At 40.0% G+C, this 16,702-nt stretch overlaps 1 protein-coding gene across 5 annotated transcripts in view; it reads right to left on the bottom strand.

Annotated features, from left to right (window-relative positions):
* Positions 1 to 289: 289 nt before the first annotated feature.
* Positions 290 to 16,702, bottom strand: part of GNAS (GNAS complex locus) — a 179,179-nt gene continuing 162,766 nt past the window's right edge. For 2 of the 5 annotated variants that reach the window (XM_053394381.1, XM_053394384.1), the window contains exons 6-12: positions 10,854 to 10,908; positions 9,464 to 9,537; positions 8,938 to 8,996; positions 8,520 to 8,640; positions 7,088 to 7,218; positions 5,980 to 6,047; positions 586 to 4,015 (exon numbers count right to left, since the gene is read on the bottom strand). In XM_053394381.1, coding sequence (XP_053250356.1) covers positions 3,869 to 4,015; positions 5,980 to 6,047; positions 7,088 to 7,218; positions 8,520 to 8,640; positions 8,938 to 8,996; positions 9,464 to 9,537; positions 10,854 to 10,908 — 655 coding nt within the window. In that variant the 3' untranslated portion in view covers positions 586 to 3,868. Of the gene's footprint in view, positions 4,016 to 5,979; positions 6,051 to 7,087; positions 7,219 to 8,519; positions 8,641 to 8,937; positions 8,997 to 9,463; positions 9,538 to 10,853; positions 10,909 to 16,702 lie in introns of all 5 variants that reach the window. The other 3 variants (XM_053394383.1, XM_053394382.1, XM_053394380.1) reach the window with 2 other exon arrangements.

Raw genomic sequence — 16,702 nt, 5'->3', positions numbered from 1 at the left:
GAGGGTTATGTTGTAAATCCAAATGTTTTGGAATTAACACACTTGCAAAAGAAAACCCTCCTCAAACATTATCTTCAATTAGTAATTTAAAAAACCCTGAGCTTATCCAACGAAAGAGTTGCATAACTTCAACAAACCAAAATATGTCTCCACAGTAGAAATCCTTTAAAAGGGCCAACCAAGCGGGGTTAATAGCAAAAATGTAGTGTGGGGGAATTTTTAGACTTTCATTTTGGCTTCACAGTGGAATTCGTGACACATCTTGGTCAATATAGACAGGATGCACATGTGTCCCTAAGACACTGAGTTGGCTTTATTGATAGAAGTGGTAGTAATTGTATTTCTGAGAGTCGCAATGAATACTTGGGGAAGAAAATACACATTGGTTGTAAAAAGCCAGAAATTCCTGAAGCAGGTGACAGATGCAAATCCAGAATCCTCAATCCTGATTATTATTTGAACAGGAGTCTCCAACAAATAAATAGAAAAAAATAAAGTCCAAGGGAAAGATGAGCATTAGGTTGGAATGGTTCAAACGACTGCAAAATTAAGTCAGCTAAATTAGAGACAGAAGAAAACACAGAATTAAATAGCAAGCATCAAAGCTTTATGGGTTTTTTTGTATTAAAAATAAAAACAAAACAAAGAGAAAAAGCTGTTAAAATAAGACTTGCATTTACCAGACCACCAAACTGCAAAAACTTAAAAGAGACAGACTAACAAGAGGCAATACTGAGATGAGACACACACACACACACACACACACCACTCTCCATTCATTTGCAGCCAAAACTGGTTCCAAAACACTCCCTTCACCCACCCAACTTTAAAAAAAGGACCTCAAACATTTCCATTCATATAAAGCTTTATAGGTGGTGTATTTTAAACGGCGTGTGTACCCGTGTATGGCATGCACACACGCCCTTTGTTACATATGCTTGCTTAATCTCTTCACCAATGGAAGGGGGTCTTTGCTACTGTTTAATAAAAGGCGATGCTTTTGTTTTTCTCAGTTCGTTCTTTGCAAATAGTTTCTATCCTTACTGATTTGTTTCTTGTATTATCTCCCCCCCTCCACCCCCCCCCAGGTTTAAAGAGGTAATAAAAATAGGTTTGGCACTAAACTTAGGTTTTTTGTTTTTTACTTTTATAGCAAAAATTAAGGCTCACATTTTTAAGTGTGTGTGTGTGTGTGTGTGTGTGTGTGTGTGTGTTCTGCTCTATGGAATCCCATCAGGCACTAGCTAAGTCTTATACTGGCAAAGGTGTGTTTCTGGAACAGGCTTTGCAACGGATCGCAAACGTTCACAAGGCAGCTCATCCTACTACGTTAAAACGGACCGTCTGCTAAATTTGAATTGGCTACACCGCAGGCCCAGGCTGCTATCCAAAGGAGCTATTATGGGAGCCTGAGGGAATTGCGGACACAGCTAGGGCTTCCTCAGTTGCTTCACACAACTGCAGTCCCCACAACTGATGAGGCAAGCTAGTTTTTTTAAAAAAAAAAATCAGACAGGGCTTGGCTCTCATCAGGACACTGCAGCAATGGAAAACGGGAAGAAAGTCTCAATGGCATGTTCTTGTCTTCGCCCCCTCACTTTCACAGCATTGAAGTGTGTGTGTGTTTTGCAGTGAACAATGCAATTGTTTTTGTTCTACCTGGTGAATGGTTCATACCCATTCTGCGTATATTAAAGGAGACAGGGAATTCCCCCCCCCACTATAGAATTAATTACACCTGTCCTTGTCACGATTCTCAACACCTGTGGTTCTTAACGTTAAGGTTTCTGGCACTTGTAGAAATTATTGGCCACAGCACAGCTTCTAAAGTGGGACTTCTTCCCAAGAGAGAAACTAATGTCATGTCTGGTGGGTGTAAGATAAGCTAACGTGTAAAAAAGGCAATTAAAAAAATAATCGATGTATTGGAATCTAGATTTCCTCCTCGCCCCATTTTTCAGGATGGGGCAAAGGGTGGCTTGAGTTAATGTAGTTGATCTAGATGTACAGCGGTAATTTTAGACTTTGTACAAATTTGTACATGTAGGTTCAGACACATGAAAAAGTAATACTCTCACAAAGACATAAAACACCTTAGTATAAAATATAAAGCGGTGTAGTTACTAAAATTACATGCTCTCTTATTGCTACAGTGATTTTTGCTCTTTGTTAAAAAAACTGTACCACATGTTGTTCTAAGCATATGATTTGCATAAATTATTCAAGTTTAAGAAAAAAAAATCCACACTCCTCAACTTTAAGCTACTTATATAGTTAATATAAAACAAAAATTTAAAGTCTCTCTTTATTAAAAGAGAAGTAAAATGTCGTTTGAAACTGAAATCGAGTGGCCAAATCCAGGGGCAAGGTAATTACGTTGCAATTATGGGAGTCTTATGCCCACGCAGAAATAGTGGTGGTGGAAAAGCATGTGACTGGCACAGAGACGGCCACCAGGCCTGTGCAATGCCTATGTGTTTGCTTTTTTTTGTTCTGTTTTTGTCCTTTTGCACAAAAAAAAGACTATGAATGACAAAGACTAACATTTATAATTTGTAGCAAAATTTGGTTTATGTAGAAACAAGCCATGTTTTGCATTTGGATAGAGATTTAAATGAGTTAAAGCTAAAAATTAAAAAGCATGATGCTGCAACATCTGGTCACTTGTTGTAGACCTCACTTTTAAAGTGGTTACGTTTGCACGATTTGTACTTTTTTTTTTTAATACTAAACAGTATTTTTTTCCCCTCCTCCTTTTATAAACCAGAAAAAAACCCTAAACTACAGATAAATTTTCCCTACCTTGAGCAACTGCTGCAGATAGGGTTGACAAAGCTGTACAGCGCAATCAAACATACTTACATCTTAGCTCATTGCACGGGTACAGCCATAATCAAGGCACAAAGATCTTCTACAAGTTATTTTTTTTTCAATAAAGTTGTACAAAATAATACATTTTACAGTCTGTACAAGAATAATAATCCAGCAGTAAAATAAAAATTGGGAAGAGAGGTTACGGGAAGGCAATAGAAGGAGAAGGGGAGAGAGAAAGAAAGAAGGGGAGATTGTGAGGACGACAGTCCAGATAATGATTTATATATATATGTATATATATATATATCTATATAGCAGACAGGATCATCAGTGGACAAACTGAAAAAACAGTGTGTGGTTAACTCTTTCTGCAATCACAGGCCATAATGCAGTTCATTTAGCGATGTCCCCAGTCACCAGAGGACCGTCATGGTTCAACAACACCTTTCTGAAGGTAGCAGTTGGTTTTCTACTGTCTAGATCTGCTGTAGAATTGTCAGTATTTCTGCTCAAAAGTCACATTCAGAGGCAGAGAACCAAACTCAAGCGCCTGTCCTTTCAACTTGGTCTGTGACTTGGCACCTTCTTGAGTCTGATGCAGTGAATGGATAACAAAGTTGAAATCATGGGATACAGGATTATGCCCACAAACTGTGCTAATTACCTAAAGTTCTCTCTCCCATTTTCTCTTTTGTTTGTTTGCTTTTTTAATATTTAACTTTAATCCCAAATCCTCTCAGGTGTTCCACTTTCAGGGTGTTATTTATTATTATTATTATTTTGTTAATGACAGTGTTAAGAGGGGAAAAAACGCCCCCCTCCCTCCCGCTCGCAGAAATGGCCTTTTACATTTCATGGGCCGTCTCAAACTGTTCCAAGGGAGTGAAACAAGCAAGCTTAGAAGTGCTGCTATTTGTCCAGCAAGGAGAAAAGGTTGAGGGATGCAAATCAGAGGGAGATTGCAACAGTTTTTCTTCCACCCTATGTGGGCAAGGTTTTTTTTTTCTTTTTAATAAGGAATAAGGAGTCCAAAACAGAGAAAAAGTGCTCTCCATCACAATAACTCATATTGACGAAGGTGCATCCGTTGGATAATGTCCCGACAGTCATTGAAAACCCTCCGGATGTTTTCTGTATCCACTGCACAGGTGAAGTGAGGGTAGCAGTAGTGTCTTCCATCTCCACTTGCTGTGCTGATTCTCTGCAAGAGGGACAAACAATTGGTATGCATGTCAAAAGCACGAGAGGTCGTGGAACAGGGGTAATGAGAATTGTTCCTCATAGTGACTTATCTCTTCCCCCCAACACCCCCGGCTCCAATAATTCGATTTCCATGGCAAAATGTCGAACAGAACAGAACTATGTCGGAACAAGTGGCAGGAAAACTTACAAAGATGCTAATTATTTGCCATTACCGAAAAGTCAGACTGATAATTCACTACAGTGGTACCTCTAGTTACGAACTTAATTTGTTCCGGAGGTCCGTTCTTAACTTGAAGCTGTTCTTAACTAGAGGCGTGCTTTTGCTAATGGGGCCTCTTGCTGCTGCTGTGCCGCCGACACACCATTTCTGTTCTCATCCTAGGGTAAAGTTCTCAACTCGAGGTAACTCTTCCAGGTTAGCAGAATTTGTAACCTGAAGCGTTTGTAACTCGAGGTACCACTGTACAAAATGTGCAATTTTCTTTCAAAACCTGCTCGTGTCCAGGTAGAGAAAGGACACTTTTTCTAACCAACATTCTTCTGTGTCACTACCAATGATCACTGACACAAAATCATTATTCAGCAAAACCAATACGCCAATCCCATTGTCCTCAGGAGTGTGTCCTGGTGGTCAAAAGCAGCATTGGACCTCCCTCCTTCCAGGCTAAAAGAGAGAGCTCTAACCTCAGAGAAGTAGAGGTGATGTTGGATCGCCCCATCCCTGCCATAATGTACGCAGCCCCTGATGCTCCCGGAGAACCCCTGGTCCTTCCAGAGGCATGCTGGAGGTGGACCAAGGAAAGACACTAGTCCAAAGGATTCATTACCTTCCCAGTCCCCTGACAATGCACCAGACCCAAGGAGAAAATCGCGTTAACCTGAGAATTGGCCTACTTCAATTCTATTTAGATCAGAAAAAGCAAGAGCGCTACTTTTACCATCTCTTCTGCCCTGCCAGCAAGAACCCAGAGAAGGCACAGGGTAAGGTGGAAGAAATTCCTGTAGCGTCACCCCTCCACCACCTCTCTTCAAACCTTAAGAATGCACTATAGATGTACAGTTCCAGAATGGGATTATGCTATGGATGAGCTGCACAGCTAAATCCATCCATTTCGGTCTTGCTGCAACTCGCTTGTCGGCCACTGCATCACATTTTGTTCCCCAACATACATTTTGTGCACCTCGCTCCCCCTCCCAAGTAAAATACACATTTTGATACGTTCACCAGTGAAATACATATTTGCATGCATCTTTCTTTATTAAACAAACAAACAAACAAGGAAGCAAGCAAGCAAGCACAAACTATATTTTACACACTTAAATGCATGGCAGAATCTGCAAGCGTGCCCGGGATAGTTCTGCTGCAAAAAGCGAATGAAACAAATCCTGCCCCATACGTAAGTTTACGTGAGGGAAAGGTGATAGCAGGGCAAGCCCAAGACTTTTGCTACTGAAAGCACACAATGAGAGGGGGGATGCACCCATATCTCTCGCAACATCACAGAAGGTGCTGGGATACAGCCTCTAGAATTCTCCCCTGCTGCTTCTTGTAAAAAATAATAATAATGCCACTAATCCAAGCAGCTGATCTTGCAAATGAAAAGACATGCAGCTCTAAATGCAGTTGCACGCATTCGATTCGCGCAGTGAAAATGGCAAAAACAGCCTGAAAAGAGAACTAAAACTGCAAAAATGGAGTGAAAAGTGAAGGGGAAATGGCTAGCAATCCCAGGAGATTTTGCTGGTTTTTAAAAGGGGTTTCCAGAGGTTTAGAGAGTTGTTTACAGGCTTTTCAGATGGTGTTCCCCACGACACACGATTTCACGTACATGCACGGTACCTGGGAACATAACCCCAACGTAAATGGGGAGTCGCCTGTACCAGAATGGATTGCATTTAAAAGCAAAGGAGGGTGCAGTCGGGGGAAGATACTCTTAGGAATACTGAGGAAAGCATACTTACAAGAAATTCATCTCTAATAAAATACTTGGCCCTTGTAACTCTAGGATCCTCACCAGGTTCCGGTATTGCTGCTCAATTTAAAAAAAACAAAAACAAGATTATCTTAAAATAGGAATTCATATAAATATCTTGGCTTGGATCCAAAGAAGTGAAAGGAAGCAATAGCTTAGCGCTGGTGGAATGCTTCTCAAGAGTGCACAACCACAATCTTGCAGGGGTTGCGTTACAGCACGAGAAACACCGTGAATAAGGAAGTTATAGGATGTAGCATATAGACTCTAGTGGGCCGTAAAAGGGAATTGAAAGTACACTGCACAAATCTTGGTCAGGAGTCTGCAAAAATGGAAGGACTTTTTGGGATTTTGGATCGCTTTTGTAAACAGCCCTTTCGCAAGCAGAAGAGGCTTTTGGATAATGAAAGGACATCTTTGGATCCAAGCTCTTATAATTTATGCACCGTCATCTAAAAGTGTCTCTCCCGCCCCCCGGCTTCTAAATGCTTTTGGACTACGACTCCCAACCATGTTTGCTGAGGCTGATGGGAGTTGAAGTCCAAGACATTTGTAGGGCACCAGGTTGAGAAAGGCTGATCTAAAATCTATTGGGTTGAATGCAACTAAGTTACTGCGCAGAACAGAATGGGGTAGGAGGCCGGGGGGGGGGGGGGGAGGAACTTCTGTTGCGCGAGTAGAAGTCATTTCACTTGCAAAATGACTTGGCTAGATGCAACCCACTATCTGGAAACTCTTCAATATAAGTATCATTGGCATTGTTTTAACCAGATAAAGCATTCACCTTGTTTGAACTGCAACCGGCCTGATTGGAGGCGAAAGGCAGTTGTATCAAAGAAACAAAACGACATTTAATAATTGTGTACAGTTGTGCATCAAACAGGAGACAAATCTTGCATAATCTGACACTTTACAAAAAATTAATAGATTGAAAATAGCAAGCACGTGTCGTCTACCACTTAAGACTTACAGAGCAGAATTCATCACTAATGCAGAACTTCCTTCCTTCTCCTGACCCTCATTCCCCAGTCTAAGATAACTGAATGCTAGAGAGTCTATTTTGCTATTAGAGCTGTGCAAAATGTCGAGTTTCTTACCATCATCTGGTGTAGTGTAGCGATCGAATTCTGGAAAGTAGTCTTCAATCTTAGATTTCCCTGCCAAAACCTTCTCTGCTAGCAAATCCTGCTTGTTCAGGAAAAGAATTACTGAAATGGTCCGTAGCCACCTACAGAAAATGAAAGCCAATGTACTGTTAAAAGCTGCGGCCAAAATAAACGAAATAAAGCAGTATAAACCATGGCAACAGCATCTGTGCATTATCTGGAAACTATAGGCGGTGAATATTTTAGGCGCGTCCAACTGACACATGATCACCGTCGCAGGGGTCCTTTTGTACCCAGAAGAAAGAGAAATGGGGAAGTAATGGGGGGGCACTCTTATATGCATGCCACTGACGCATGTGGGGGCCAGAAACAGAATCCCTGTGCAAAATGCTCCCCGCCTGTATTCCCAAAAGTTTTCCTGGTTGCCTCAAATACTTCTCTCTCACTCTTTTTAGTCAATTTTTATTGAGTTAAAATGGATACATCCATACAGTATTTGCCATTACAAGCTTACAACATAAGAAAGAAAGAAAGAAAGAAAGAAAGAAAGAAAGAAAGAAAGAAAAGAAAAATGCAAGATAAGGACAAGTGTATAAAAATCAAGGGGGAAAAAAGAAGAGAAAAAACATACGTAATTATGGAATTCCTCAACATTAAGTATTTTGTTAATGAAATGATTATTCACACAATTAGATATAAAAAGTGCTGCAAATATTTAAAAAGACTTCCAAGTATTCTCATTGTGCTTTATCTGTTACCGAATAGTTACTTGTTTCTTGTGATTTTTCATTATACCTCAGTTACCTTTTATGAATTTCAAGGATCAGTCTAATTCTGCCAGGAGATTTCTGTTTTCAGCATTATTTTTTTAGTATTCTTTATATATTCTCTATTCCTTATAAACTCTCTGTTTTGTCTGACCTCGTAACTCTTCCTGTCATCTTTGCTAGCTGCAGGTATTCTACCATTAGATTCTGCCAATCCACTATACTGGGTATTGAATGACTCTTCCAGTTTCTTGCCACTAGTATTCTGACAGCTTTGACCATTATCCCATACATGGTCAATGGTCTTTTTGCTTTTCCAAATTCCTTTGGCAGCATGCTTAGGAGGAAAATTTCCGGTCTTTTTTAAAAAGTAAGTTCAAGTAGTTTTTTTGAGTTCCTCGCATATATTATTCCAAAATTCACGGATTTCTATACAATTGCACCACATACTCTGGTTTCTCTTCAGATTGTATAAATCTTTTGCCTTTTACTCAAATACTCACTAGTACGATCATTTCACTAAATAAATGCATAAACTCCTCTATTTTATATTTACACCATTTTAGCACTCTACACAGTATTTTTGCTGTCACAACTCAATTATAATATAGCATTGCTAATTAAGGGTACGACTGATCAGATCTGAAGAGACGGACCTGTTGTTCCAGATACTCTTGAAAAGGTTTAATGCTTCTTGAAGCCGGTTGGTCTGATTGTCCTCTCGTATAACCATATTGTAGCTACTGCTGGCCACCACAAATATGATAGCAGTCACATCTAAAAGAAACAAAAACAAAATAATCTGTAACACCACAAAACCTTTGCAAGCCTTCTCTGTGCTCTAATCTCTTTCTGGTGGAAATGAATGGTAGAGCATGGGATAGAATGGAGGAGAGGACAAAATTTAAGATCTTCTAGGCACATGCGGGAGGTCAGAATGTAAACGGAAAAGGGTTGTACGAGGGCACAAAAGATCAGAAGGACAAGATGTAAACGGAGCTGGAGATGATATCATGTACATTGCCAAGACAAAATATTCACTATGTAGCTTGTATGATGCATTTTCAATCTTACCATTAAAACACTGGATCCATTTTCGGCGTTCATCTCTTTGCCCGCCAACATCAAACATGCTAGAAAGGAAAATAAATGTGTGAGTGACCCATTAGAGCTTCTCTTATTTAAACTGAGTGTCTGAGCCAGTGAAGCAGTGTATTTGACACAATCAGTGAAGTGACTTTAGATCCTTCCCTCTCAACTAGGGTCCACCAAAATAAGAAGTTAAAATTATGTGGAGCTCTGCAGGCTCTGACAACTTATACAAAGGCCTTAGTAGCATGTTAATCAAAAGGTACTCTTCCAATTATCACTTTTACAAGTTGAAACTTGATTAAATATTTGGTGCATGTTGTTGTTGTTGTTGTAGTAGTAGTAGTAAAAATACATGAATCTTTTTGCAATCCAATCTAGAGGATTCTATCCAAAACAGTTATCCCACTGTAGTTACACAAGATTTTATCTAATTATCACATGGTAAATATGTTTGAATAGCTTAGCTTAATCAAGTCTGAATTGGAGTGCCGTGTTTAGTTATACTTACTGGAAGTTTACTTTGTCCACCTGAAACTTGGTTTCAAATATTCCTGATGTCAGAACTCTGCATCTAAGAAGGTCCTTAAAGAAAATGGGGGGGAAAAGGCCAGTTACTAATAAGGAGTCCCCTGCCCTCTCCCCACAATGTGGTGGGCTTGAAAAGAAAACGAGCCTGAATGACAGACAGAACAGTATTCTATTGGGGGGAGATCAGAATAAGCAGCACTATCAAAGGGTTGGTCGGCATTTAGGCTGAGACCCTACCTGCCTGTGGACTGTCTCGCCAGAGTGGTGCATGCTCTAGTTATCTCCCGCTTGGACTACTGCAATGCGTTCTATGTGGGGCTACCTTTGAAGGTTACCCGGAAACTGCAATTAATCCAGAATGTGGCAGCTAGACCGGTGACTGGGAGCGGCCGCTGGGACCATATAACACCGGTCCCGAGAGATCTGCATTGGCTCCCAGTACGTTTCCGAGCACAATTCAAAGTGTTGGGGCTGATCTTTAAAGCCCTAAACGGCCTCGGCCCTGTATACCTGAAGGAGCGTCTCCACCCCCATCGTTCACTGAGATCCAGCGCCGAGGGCCTTCTTGGTAGTGGCGCCCACCCTGTGGAACGCCCCCCCCCATCAAGGAAATAAGCAGCTATCCTATTTTTAAAAGACATCTGAAGGCTGCCCTATTCAGGGAAGTTTTTAATATTTAATGCTTTATTGTTTTTAACACTCGATTGGGAGCCGCTGAGAGTGGCTGGGGAAACTCAGCCAGATGGGCGGGGTATAAATAAGAAATAAATTAATAATAATAATAATAATAATAATAATAATAATAATAATAGTGGCATGTGAGTAAAAGGGGATTGGACACAGAAAAATAGTGAGCAAACATAGGCCTATGTGGTCCGGGACCAGTGTATCTGAAAAGCTGCTTCCCCCAGAACACCCCACGCCAGACACTTAGACTTGTGGAGATCTGTTGATGGTGGCATATGCCCCTGCAGGATGGAATCCTGCCACTCAAGCAGGTGCTTTTAGTGCTGGGGCACCAGTGCTCTGGAATTCACTTCCTTCACAGCCCCAACACTGTCATATTGTTGAAAACTCGCCCCCCCCCAGTCTTCCCAAATTAGCCTATTTTACTTCTGCAGTTTTCAATTCTTGTTATATTGTCCTTATAATCTGCATTATGTTTTCTATTCTATTTCTATATGCCTTTTAAAAAAAGTGGCTCTGTTATTTAGCTGTACTGGTATTTTGCATTTTTATAGTCTACTGTCGGGCAGAGCTGGGTTTTATTTGACGTTGTTAGGTGCTTTGTAGAGGATGTTCCCGAAACGCAGAACATAAATGTTTAAACAAATGTGTCAACTTGTTTTCTCACAAGCTGTTTTACTCACCTGGTCAGACGGTGTGTATTCATTTTGCTTGACTATGTCAATCTTGTCTAGAAAACTAGAGAAGAAAAATTATCTGCATTGGTAAAATTGCATAATAGCCGTTGCTAACATTCTTTTATAATCTACTGTTGTTTCCAAGTGTTTCTTGAGGTTCCATTAAATATTTTTATTCTTGATTTTCTTTCATATTTTGATTTTCTTTATATGTTGGGAAAGCACACGTTATTTTAAAAGTAAGCTGTTAAAGTAACAGGAAAATGTATTTATCAGTGTCATCCAGCAGAGGGCCAGAAACACAGCTTCCACATTACCGAGTCGTATTAAAATAGCCATGAGATCGAAGTATAAGCTATAAATAAAGCCAAACTGCAGTATTATCTCACCCCATTGTGGGTTTCCCTCACTTAGTGTAGCACACATTTTAGGATATTTCCACATGACATAGAATGATTAATTTGGTGTCTACTAAAGTAAACGCACTGATTACTTTTTTAAAAAAGTAAAGAGAAAGAAAAAGAAAAGATGGCTGAAAGGTACACATGCAGCCTGAGATACTCCGATTCTTTAAAAGGTCTGAACGGTTTTGGTACGTGTGTTTTACATGTAACAGTCACAACTGAAGACATGCTATTTCCCTAATGATAGAGGACGGTGCTCCAGCACAGAATAAGCTGCGTATGGGGTGATTGAGTTTCTATTGCTACTTTGCATACTGTACTTGAATCATCCCTTATGGGGGGGGGTGTCTCCTACCGCGGCAGCAGCCAGGAATGTGCAAAACGCAAGCTTCAATTACTAGTACAAATAGATAAGATGTTTGGGTTTCAAAATGGTCAGGTTGTTCCCCTGCAGACAGAAGGCTGAAATCTGGAATACCTTGTAAGTATGATCCGAAATGAAAAGAAGTAAGCAACTTCTTCTTCGTATACACTAACAACCCTTCGATTGGGGCTTAAGCAGGAGGGTGGGATTTATGCGCAGTAACGTCAGGTGTGGGGAACCTGTGCCCCCCCTCCCAGATGTGGTTTGACTCCTATTATGCATCATTATTCACATGCATAACATGGGAATGTTATGCATGTGAATAATGATGCATAATGATAATCATAATGTTGTAACTCAAGCATAGAATATTCACATACATGTGCCTTAAAAAACTCGGAAGGCAAAAGAAATGAAAAATAAAAATGTATGCGTGGGGAGAAAGATGAAACCATTAAGGTCAAATAGGGCTTTATAGCTTAGGAAAGAAACTGCCTTGGTGGTTGCAATATGGGACTTCTAAAATGAGTAATTCTAGGTGCATAACCAAAGCAACAAAGTCATACTAAACACACACACACACACACAAATATAATTCTTTGTCTTAAGAGGAAATACTCCTTCACAAGATTTGAAATTAGCCCATGAAACTGATATCATATTATAGTGAGCAGTACCATTACTCGCTTTTTAAAGGATTTCCAGAGAGAACTAAAGTCTATTGCGTGCTATTAGCTAGGATAGTTAAAATCTCACTTCTTATTATCAGAGGCAGGATTTGTTCAGATGTAATTCTAAACCACGGTTTAGTATTATGTAAGCAAGTCTACTCAAATCTTGGGCTTGTGCCTCCCCCTCCACTTGCCAGGAGAAGGTGCCTGAAAACACTCTGCGTCCTGTTTTAAACAAGTTTTTAAATGATGGTTTGGTCCTGACTTTTTTTTAACCAAGCAGCTGAAACTAACAAGGGCTTGGGTGTAATGTTCTAATCATTAGAGGCTAAAATCAAAAGAAGCAACTTTCAATCTCCTCCCTTGGAACTGATCTGAGTGGGAGGAGGTGAGGGGAGCCTGGGGCTCGAGTATAATTGTGTCCCAAAAGACTCGCATGTGTCAATATCAGTAGAAAGAATGCTGGACAGAATCAGCAGATAGGACCACTTGCCTAACCCAATTTAGTAATTCTTGGGCTCCTTATGTAGCCTGTCCCAGTGGCTCTAATGGGTCTCCGTCACAAAAGATTCCTACTTACATGTGAAGATGACATTAAAATAAAGACTTGAAATCAAATTACAATTTACAATGAATTGCCTTAAAATTATGTACCATTTCAGAAGGGGGGGGGGGAGGTAGGAGTCAGAACTATACATACTCAAATTCACAGAACAAAACTGCTTTCATCGGATTGTGTTTTGAGACAATACCACTACGTAAAAGATGGAGACGTCACAGAAAACCTGGGCCATTTATCCACATACTGCCTTTCTCAGATTCACCTTAAATCTGTTCCTGACCTCTTCTTCCACTACAGCAATGTTGAACAATGAGCTTTAAAAAATCCGACTACAAACACAAGTGGGGAAATTCTTCTCTTCCTTCACATTCGCCTCATATTAGATGTCAAAAGCAACTTCTAAAACTTGCAATGTCTTCGTGTCTCACGTGTTTAATCAGAGTATTATATATTACCCTGTATCTGCATACTTGGTTGATAGCATGAGTTTTTTAGGGTATTACACTGATATTCTTGACAACTGAATCCTTCTCTGTGCGATGTACGAACGGAACATGCTGCAGAAATACAAATTACTTCTTCTCATTTAATTGGCCAATGTGTCTAACTATATGTTCCAACTAGCGATAGGTAGGCTCTCTACAACTCACACTAGACTGCCTCAAAATAAGGCAAACTAATTCTCCCCAAATTAAGCAGCAGCTTGCTTGGCTGATTTCTGAACCAATCTGAAACAGTTTCCAGCTAGAGTTAACAGAGGCTTGCACTCCTCAGAACGTAAACCCCATGTAAATTGGGAGTTGCCCGTCTAACACCTTATGTGCCGGATCTACACTGACTACCAACCTGTTACTGGGCCAAGTTCAAGGTTTTCATACTAACATAAAAGGGCCTATACAGCTTGAGACCAGGCTATTCGAGAGACCACCTTTATCCCTTACATAATCTGTAGTTCACTACATTCTGCAAGGAAGTCTGTCCTTGGAATTCCTAAAATATGAAAAGCTGACTCCGTAGCAACTTGCAGCAGAGCTTTCAGTGTGTTCAATTTTCTTCTGTGGACCAGTGTCCCTGCTGAGGTACAACAGTCCCCCACTATTTGTAGTTACTGGAAACAACCGAAGACGTTCTGGTTTTAAGAAGCTTTTGCAGAAGATTAGGGGGCAGGGGAGAAAAGCTTCTGTCTTTATAAGGATTGTTTTTAAACCTATCTTTGGTCATTTTTAAATTTATGGTTATAAAGCAATTGGAAATGTATATGAAAGCAGACTTATAAATTAACAAAATGTTATACATATTACAAATTTTATAGACACACACACACACACACACACACACACACACACACACGACACTCTGAATTCAAGCAAGATCCCCAGTGAGTGAGATTCACCGTAAAAGTGCACCAGCAGCAAAAATAAAAAAAAAATTCTCAAGTGACAGGGGCTTTTGAGATGGCTGGGTTAGGTTATTATTTTTATAAAGTGTGGAGGTACACCAACAAATGACAACATGCTGTGCTAAATGCATGGTAATTATTATGGACTCCAAACTGTAGTGTTTAAATCATGATGTCAATGTATATTTCAGGAGGAGGCTATGGGCACCGGAAGTCATGCTAATTTAGGAGTGCAATCCGTGTTGGCCTCAGGTTTTCCACACAATATTAAAAGTTTCATTTTTACAGTAAATGCCCAGAAACGTCGTTCTTATTTCCCCACTCAATGCCATTGGTTTTGGACATGCTGACACGGTTAGAAAACGAAAAAGAGATTTCCAAATATTGAAGCAGAAAAACACACACACCACGCAACTGTCTTGCTGTTGTTTATGCAGACTATTTTTAGGCCTGTGATTTCCTTGAAAAACACCAGTGACACAGGAGAGGCAGCACTAGAACACTTTACAGGAGATGGACTCCAGTGGCTACATGCACGGTGGGTAGAAGTCTGAATGCTATAAAAAATTCATTCTGCCCAAAATATAACAACCACCATTCAAAAACAGAACTCATTCAGACAGAGGAAAGCCCGACATTGTGTGATAGTTGCTAGACAAACTCACATCCTCTCCAAATGTAGTATTTATGCTTAAAGGGGGGGGGGGGAGAAGAAGAGGAGCACATATTAAGCTAAGCTCCAAGAGCCCTAAGTTCTGTACAATGGCTGGATAGGTGTCCCAAAGGCCAAAGGAAGGGCTAACTATGCTCTTTAGGGTTTTCAAAAAAAGCAGCAAGCTCTCTGAGAAACTTTCTGGATATGCCACATACAATGCTCAAATGAAAATCTCAGATGAAATAAACTTCTGTTATTAGTACTAGGGATCCCAGAGCACTCTAAAATGGTCTTGGACTGACACAGAATAGTAAATTACAATTTTTAAGAAAAACTGAAAGTGTTGTTTGTCTCAATCCAGCCCAGCTGGATTGTTTTCTAGGAATCAACCACCATGGTTTGCTTTTAACTTATGAACCACAGGCTTGTTTAAGCTATGGTTTTACATTGTGTATGAATTTGACAGTCTTGCTTAACCATGGCTTATCTGGCCACCTTATCTGAGATGCTTGCCAAACTATAGAGGCGTGAGACATCAGCAGTAGGAAAATGAAGTGCCCTCTCCCTTCATTCTCTTGTAGGAGAAATCTGTATGTTGCTTTAAGACTCCCTGAAGGTGAGGAATAGTGACAAGACAGCCTATTATATTGTGTGATTTAGCTTCATTTAATTTAGGATTCTGTCTTTCCACAGAAAGTAGAGGGAAAGGACAACTTATCACTAGGCACATACTTCTTTGCAGCCAAGACAGCTGATGTGAAACCAGGCTTTATATCTTGCAAAGCTTTCACAACGGCTGGGAACTAAACCTGCCTTTTACACATTTCTTTTGATACTGTAAGCATTTATTTGGGGCCTGCCTCGATTTAATTCAATGGCATAAGATGGATTGCAGGAACGTGACACCCCTTTGTACTTTCCCCCTATATATACAGTGGAAAAAATTGGGAGGGGTTGCTTCTAAGACAACTATAAATATATTTTTAAATGTCTCAAGAGTGCAAGAGCTAAAATTAAAAGCTAACCCTCTCCCCCAACATTCACCAACTTTTAGATTACAAGAGTTTCTTCTTTAGTAACTTTGGCACATGCAGGTGCTCCTGCATACCTGGCAATCACAGTTTGTGTTCATGTTTTGAGCATCTGAATAAGTGACTGAGCACTGCTGCACCAGAAAAAGACAACTATGGAAATATTAACATGCCGCTCCCAAAGCAAAAGATTCGTCCATTTACCCAACTGGAAAAGAATCAAAAGGAGTCATTAAAAACATAAATAAATCCAGTACTCCTGCCATTTATTACCTCTACTTGTTCTGAATGTGTTTGGGAGGAGAAAAAAACCCAAGCCCCTCTCCTTTAAGTATTAATTCATTTTACACGGACTAAAAAAAAAGGGGGGAGGGAGGGAGGGAGGGAGGGAGGAAGGAAGGAAGGAAGGAAGGAAGGAAGGAAGGAGAGTACCAGTAATCTTGCCTTCTGAGAAACAGTCATTTGAATATTTAGTTGGTGTGAACTAATGAGAGGTTGACATACACATATAAATTCTCAATCTCAAATGTAAAATACTTTTTGTTTACCAAAATAATAAGAATAAGAATAATCTTAAAACAAGACAATGTTTAAGATTAGGAAGAGAAAGCTTGTAGCGACACCATATATGGGAATATGAATGATATTTCCTTCTAGACTTCTGACATTTCTGTATCTTTTCTCTATACCATAATGTTATGCCGGAAGTACTTCTGTACAAATTCCAAGTTTATTTTCAAACTGCACATTAAAAAAAAAGTACTTTTGG

This window comes from Podarcis raffonei, chromosome 6 (genome assembly GCF_027172205.1).
Source record: "Podarcis raffonei isolate rPodRaf1 chromosome 6, rPodRaf1.pri, whole genome shotgun sequence".
NCBI lineage: Eukaryota > Metazoa > Chordata > Lepidosauria > Squamata > Lacertidae > Podarcis > Podarcis raffonei.
Note: the sequence above shows the minus strand (reverse complement) of the source record. Positions and strands in the feature narration are given on the sequence as shown.